Below are 6,934 nucleotides of genomic sequence, written 5' to 3'. Positions count from 1 at the left end.
ATGGGGAGCGAAAAGTACTTGCCGGAGCTTATGGCAGAGAAGGACACGCTGGATCCGTCCTTTCAGCACTCCCTGCGGCTACTGGATCAAGGTAAGCACCGGCGTTAACACTGCAAAGCTTCAAAGTTTGACATTTGCTTACAAGCCTTAAGTGTGTATAAGCTGTGCGAACCCACACACAGACACACACACACTTCAGTTACATATAAGAGCTTTATGGAGCTGCTCGCTTTATTTACACTCTGATTCTTTATCATCACGGCTCTTATATTTATATTTTCTCATCCGGGTTTGACTCCACGGAGCTTTTTAAACTTCCTCAGCCTGAACCCACACACACACACACACACACTCTGACCTCTGGAACCTCCAGATGAAGACGTGTCTCTGTTACTATGGAGCTGCTTGGTGCTGTAGCTGCAGGAGGAAGAGGAGGAGAAACAAACACACCTATGAATGAAAGAAGGATTAAACCCCAGACTTTGAAGTTTACAAACCCAGCCTCGGTTTAGAGTCTCATTCAGGCTGCAGTGTGTGTGTGTGTCTCTGTGTGTGTGTGTGTGTGTGTGCTGGGGAGTCTTCTCCAAATCTACATGTGTTTGCTCCTTTGAAGTAAGTGGACGTGACTGAAATGGAATTTTGAGCAGCAGCAGCTCTCGTGTAGACGCTTTAATTAATCCGTCGCTCAGCCTTCCCCGCTTTGAAGCAAACACTCCTCAGACTGCAGCCCCGGAGTAGTCGCTCGTGTGGGAAGAGCACAGAAATAGGATCCAAGTGCGCCCTTCAAGTAGCACTCAGCCAGCTCACAGGGAGGATGCATCCTTACAGCTATCAGACAAAGCATTCCACTGTACACACACACACACACACACACACACACTGAGCTCTCCCACAGTCCCACTCAGTAGTTAGTGTTTCCTAAATGGTGGTCCTGGGAGCCCTGGGCGGTCCTGAGAGCGTCCCTGTGCGTCCCTGTGGTGAAATGAGGGCTCGTTTCATTTCACTGTTGTTTTTACTCGCTAGGACATAAAAATGAATGTTGTTACTGAATAAAACACACACCTGGCTTTATAAATGAGAGAAAATGTTTGCGTCCGAACCAGAGAATCCCTCATGTTGCCGTGGAGACGTCTCCTCAGACAGTTTGCGTGTTAATACTGTGGTCACCTGTTACAGTGTGGACACATTCTGCTGATGAGACGTTAGTGGAGTTCTTGTGTGTTGACCTATTGGCTGTACGGACTTGGCGGAGGCGGTTCAGACCCACAGCTTTGAGCTCTGAGTCCTGTGTGAGGCTGAGGCTGAGCTGCTTCCTGTGCAGGTGAAGCCGTCCGCACACGAGAGGAAGATAAGAGCGTCTTCCACTTTCACTCAGCGTTTTCAGCGGCGTTATCAGCCGCTTCCTTTATTCAAATCTGGGTTAGTGCTTCTCCCGACACACACTTCCCTCACCGATTGAAAGATTTGAGCACTGAATACTTAATGTCAGATAAAAGACTCGCTCCCTCTGCTGAGACTCGCTCCTAAAGTGCTTTAAACACAACGCCTGCACTTTGGAGAATTATGGCAGAATTGTTCCATTCTATTTCCTGCCGTAGAATAGAATAACAGAATAAGGACGGAGTAATGTGGAGTAAAGAGGCCCGGTGTTTTATGTTGAGATACTTTGATCTAAAAGGAGTCACAGATAGAAACGTTCCCAGACTCCTCGCTCTCTGTGGGGCAGAGATTGCAGTCTCTCTCACACACACACACACACACGCACACACACACACACACACACACACACGCACACACACACACACACACACACACACGCACGCACGCACACACACCATCTCATCTCTTGCAGCAGAATTAATCCGTGGCATTTTATGAAGTAAGCAGAACTCTGCGACGCTCAGAATTTGGCCAAAACAGCGCGTCGCTCCTCCAAAAACTGTAAATACTGTTATCTCTCCCTTACACAACAGATGGAACACGATGCAGCTTAATAGAGCTCTTCTTCTGCCATCTTGCTGATGAGCTCTGGACTTGATTATGCAATCGGCAGGGGAGAGGAACAGAGCCAGAGCAGCGAGAGTCAAACAGTAAATAAGAGTTTTCCTCTCCCCGGTCTGGAGAGAAGTCCGTTCGGTCCACATTAGAGGCCTTTAGCCTGCAGAGCTTAGAGGGGCTTGGATGTGGAGCTTTGATAAGTTTGGCGCCCGTCTAGCGTCTCCCTCCTCGGCATCGCTGTGCAGGAGGAAGAGGAGCCAGGAGAGGAGAGGAGCAGGACCAACAGATTACATGATGTGACGACTCCACAGCAGCATACTAATGAGCTGCAGAAACACCTGGAGAGGGGAACACAGAGCCAGGGCAGATGTTTCCTACATGGAGCCATCCCAACATACAGATGCTGGTGTAGAGACCAGGACCAGCAGGAGAGGAAATGTAGAAATGCTGCTGTTAGATCTGAAATGAAGCCCCGCCCCCTCCCCTATTATTTTTAATATGAATACTGGGATTTATTTTTAAATTTAAACTGTATTTTCCATTTTTCCTTTATTTGTAATTCAACCAAAAACAAACCAAAAATATCAAATGTAAGCTGGGTCTTTGCTCCTGTGGTCTGTGGAGGCAGAGCCGTGTGTGTGTGTGTGTGTGTGTGTGTGTGTGTGTGTGTGTGTGTGTGTGTGTGTGTGTGTCTAATGTTTCAGAACCTCTGGCCCACTCTGGAGCTTTTTAACCCATCACCTCCATATCTGTTGCTTTTTAATTGGATATTCCACAGAAGGAAGCGAGCACAGGATTTGCATTATAATAACAGCCTGAGCTCGCCTCCTCTTCTTCTTCTTCTTCTTCCTCTTCCTCCTCTCTTCCTCTGTCTTATATATTCTGGCACAGGCCGAGCGTGTGTGAAAAAAGGATCCTTATTTCCGACGCAACGCCCCATCGTTAATTCATACATTTCTATCTTATCAACCGAGCGGGGGTTTATTTTTAGCCGTCTTGTGTTCTGCCCCTGGGTGAGTGCAGTCTGCTGTTAGAAGGCCCACAAGTCAACTCAAATAAGCTTTGGCAAAGGATCAAAGGCAAAGATACCGTTTTGTTGGGGAAACGGCGCTTGATAGCGATAATGATCTGTGGATCTGCGGCCGGCCCCGACACGCCGAGCCACGCGGAGAGGCGGCCCTGCAGGTGCCCGAGCTGAAAGTGACCTGAGAGAGGGGCCGGCACAGACTTCAGCCGCCGCAGCCGTTTGTGCCGCCGCCGTCACGTCTCTGCAGAAACTCCCACAGGAACCCGGAGGTGAAATGTAGGCCGGGACGAACGCAGGCACGCCGGGCTGTAAAAATTAATATGGGCTTGTTTACAGATGAGATGAATCAGACGCCTGCTTGGATTCCTCTGCTGACACCAGGAGCACGCTCTCATTCAGTGTGGCAGCAATAAGCAGCTGATGATGATGATGATGGCACTGTAATGTCACCGTGCTCTCTCTCTCAGGCTGGGAGACACAGAGAAGCTGTCCAAATGTCAACGCTGGAGTCGGAGCGCTTATTAACATCTGTGTGTGTGCGTGTCAACAAACACACACTGCAGTTAAAAGTAATCACATATATGGAAACATGGCTGTGAGGGAGATGTGTGTGTGAGTTTACTCTCCTGTCTCACCTGGGCGAGCGAGAGGGAGAGAGGGAGAGAGGGAGAGAGAGAGAGAGAGAGAGAGAGAGAGAGAGAGGAGACAGGCTAATGTGTGTTCTGTTCAGATTTATTGTGTTTCTAATGCTGTGGACAAAATTCGGCCTCAAAATGACCAAAGTGTTCAATCAAAATCTCTGACGACCAAAAACGACATTTTTAAGCTTTGAAAGTCGTACTTACTGAGGCGCTGCTGTGCTTGTGTAGTTTAGTGTGAATCCATCAAGGCAACGACAACGATAAACCATACAAGGGGTTAATGTTTACAGTGACATCATCTCATCCCTTTATTTCTCCCTTTTGTTGGATCTGTCACAATCTGAGTCCCTTATCTAATATACCTGATTCATTCTGCCACTCAAGAGAATAAATTGCTGTTTTGCCGCCACGTTGCCACGTTGCCACGTTGCCACGTTGCCATGATGTCATGATGGAGTGAGTGGCTCTGCGCTGCATATTGAGAGTGAACACATCTCATCACATCAGGCAGTGTGTGGGGAGGATAAAGGAGAAGGTGTGAGTTTGTCTTAATGCAGACGGATGTAGAAGTGAAGAGAATTCATCTGGAGGGGAAGGGAAGAAGGATTACACAACAACAAGCATCAATCTAACATCCAGGCAATTTACAAAACAATGCAAATGGAAAGTCTGAAAGTGTGTGTGTGTGTGTGTGTGTGTGTGTGTGTGTGTAACATGTTGTCTTGTTAGTCTCCAGCCTGATGTCTGTGCAGTCTGAGTGTGTGTGTGTGTGTGTGTGTGTGTGTGTGTGTGTGTGTGTGTGTGTGTGTGTGTAACATGTTGTCCTGTTAGTCTGTCCAGTCTGAGTGTGTGTGTGTGTGTGTGTGTGTGTAACATGTTGTCCTGTTAGTCTGTCCAGTCTGAGTGTGTGTGTGGGTTTGTGTGTGTGTGTGTGTGTGTGTAACATGTTGTCTTGTTAGTCTCCAGCCTGATGTCTGTGCAGTCTGAGTGTGTGTGTGTGTGTGTGTGTGTGTGTGTGTTTGTGTGTGTGTGTGTGTGTGTGTGTGTGTGTGTAACATGTTGTCCTGTTAGTCTGTACAGTCTGAGTGTGTTTGATTCAGAGCTGAGTCTGACAGCTTCAGGCTCAGTCAGAAGGAGAGTGAAGCGTCGTCGTAGTGACTCCATGTTTCAGACTGAAGCTGAGTGTAGATGTGTTTCATCGAGGCTGTGAGCTGTGAGGGAGGAACAAAGCTCTGTGTCAGCACTTTCGTTTGGAGACTCAGGGCCGACGAGTGAAAACGTCTCTGGTCTGAGTTTAACAGTGAGATTCCTGTTTCTCTCTCTCCTGTAAATTCAGAGCAGAAGAGGGAGATATGACATCATCAACCTTTAAATGTAAAGGAGTGTGTTTGTGCGTTTGAGGGGCTCGTGTTCCTTCAGTCTGATAAACAACTGGACTCTGAGCTTCAGCAGGCTGTACTTTAAACAAAAACAAAACTAGTACTGCATGGGTACACACACACACACACACACACACACACACACACACACACACACCTGAACGTTGTGTTTGTTCATTGCTCAGATTCAAAAACCAGATGAGATGAAAGATTGATTGAACCCAGAGTTTAATAGCGAATGGGTGATTCAGAGTCAGAGAGGCTTTAGGACCAAACTCCCTCTGACTCACAGAGGTAAAGACTCTGTTTTAGAGGCTCTCAGTACTAAAGTCTCTCCTGCCACCTCCATGAATTATGATGAACACCTTTTTCTGCTCCTCTGCCTTTGTTAAAGTTTAAAAACCTGCCTTCATATTTTCCCTCCATCCTCAGCATCAGCATCAGCAGCAGCATCAGCAGCAGCTCCAGCACACTGACGCCTGCTGCTGCTGCTGCTGCGGAGTCTGACTGATAGAGAGCCGGCCTCAGGCTCAGCTTGTTGATAGAACGTTGAGGCCGTCACATGTGGATGTAGAACACACCGCCCCATAATAAACACAGCATTTATATTTCCTACTGCTGTGTTGTGAGGGTCTGCCTCTCCCTCCCTCCCTCCCCCCTCTCCACCTGTCTGTCTGCCTGTCTGCCTGTCTGCCTGCAGCACCCAGGGCCTCACGCCTTCAGCTGTCCACCGAGCAGCAAGCCAAGAGGAGACGCTCAATTAAAGCAGCCGGCAGATGCAGCTTAAATAATGCAAAGTGCAGTTGTTAAGAGCGGGCAGGAGCGATCAGAGAGCCGATACAGCTCCTCTGGGCTGGAGCTGAAGGAGCTGAAGGAGCTGAAGGAGCTGAAGGAGCTGAAGGAGCTGGTGGAGCTGAATGAGCTGAAGGAGCTGAAGGAGCTGAAGGAGCTCAAGGAGCTGGTGGAGCTGAATGAGCTGAAGGAGCTGAAGGAGCTGAAGGAGCTGAAGGAGCTAAAGGAGCTAAAGGAGCTGAAGGAGCTGAAGGAGCAGAAGGAGCTGAAGGAGCTGAAGGAGCTGAAGGAGCAGAAGGAGCTGAAGGAGCTGAAGGAGCTCAAGGAGCTGGTGGAGCTGAATGAGCTGAAGGAGCTGAAGGAGCTGAAGGAGCTGAAGGAGCTAAAGGAGCTGAAGGAGCTGAAGGAGCTGAAGGAGCTGAAGGAGCTAAAGGAGCTAAAGGAGCTGAAGGAGCTGAAGGAGCAGAAGGAGCTGGTGGAGCTAAAGGAGCTAAAGGAGCAGAAGGAGCTGGTGGAGCTGAAGGAGCTGAAGGAGCTGGTGGAGCTGCTGGATCAGAGCTTTAGACCTTCAGTCCTCAGGACAGCAGGTGAAGGTCTGCTGCTGCATCAGAGACCAGGCTGGAGAGGGAAATGTCACACATGAGGTCTTCTCCTTACAGCAGTGTGTTTTTGGGGGGGTTGATGATGATTCAGGCCAAGACGAGGCGCAGACAAGCCCAGATTACAGTGGATTACAGTGAGAACAGAGGAAGACGCAGCGCCGGCGTATCAATCTGCTTCCTGTGCGGACGGGGGGGCGAGACAAAGAGCGAGACAGACAGAGGAGGAGGAAGGAGGAAGGAGGAAGGAGGTGCGGGCGTGTCTGTGGAAGTCCCTTTCTCCAGGGACGAGTTATTTGTAAGGGAGTGTTCCAGAGTCAGTTAGGAGAGGGAAAATGCAATCTGAAGGAGAGAGAAAGAAGCCGGGGCGGCGAATGGAGCAGGAGGTGAAATCGAAAAAGGAAAGTGGTTATAGAAGGACGAGCAGGAGGAAGTCAATATGATAGAAACCCTGCTGCAAACACTGACCTCTGCTTCATCACACCTCAGGCTGACTCT

At 49.0% G+C, this 6,934-nt stretch overlaps 1 protein-coding gene across 1 annotated transcript in view; it reads left to right on the top strand.

Annotated features, from left to right (window-relative positions):
- The window catches only part of khdrbs3 (KH domain containing, RNA binding, signal transduction associated 3), an 80,950-nt gene continuing 74,016 nt past the window's right edge, over positions 1–6,934 (top strand). The window contains exon 1 of the mRNA XM_076171568.1: positions 1–91. Within this exon, the coding sequence (XP_076027683.1) occupies positions 1–91 (91 nt within the window). The remainder of the gene's footprint in view (positions 92–6,934) is intronic.

The sequence above is a fragment of the Genypterus blacodes genome, unplaced genomic scaffold (genome assembly GCF_046128005.1).
Source record: "Genypterus blacodes isolate CSIRO-AG114 ecotype Tasmania unplaced genomic scaffold, CSIRO-AGI_Gbla_v1 ptg000258l_1, whole genome shotgun sequence".
NCBI lineage: Eukaryota > Metazoa > Chordata > Actinopteri > Ophidiiformes > Ophidiidae > Genypterus > Genypterus blacodes.
This window is presented reverse-complemented; position numbering and strand designations above follow the sequence as displayed.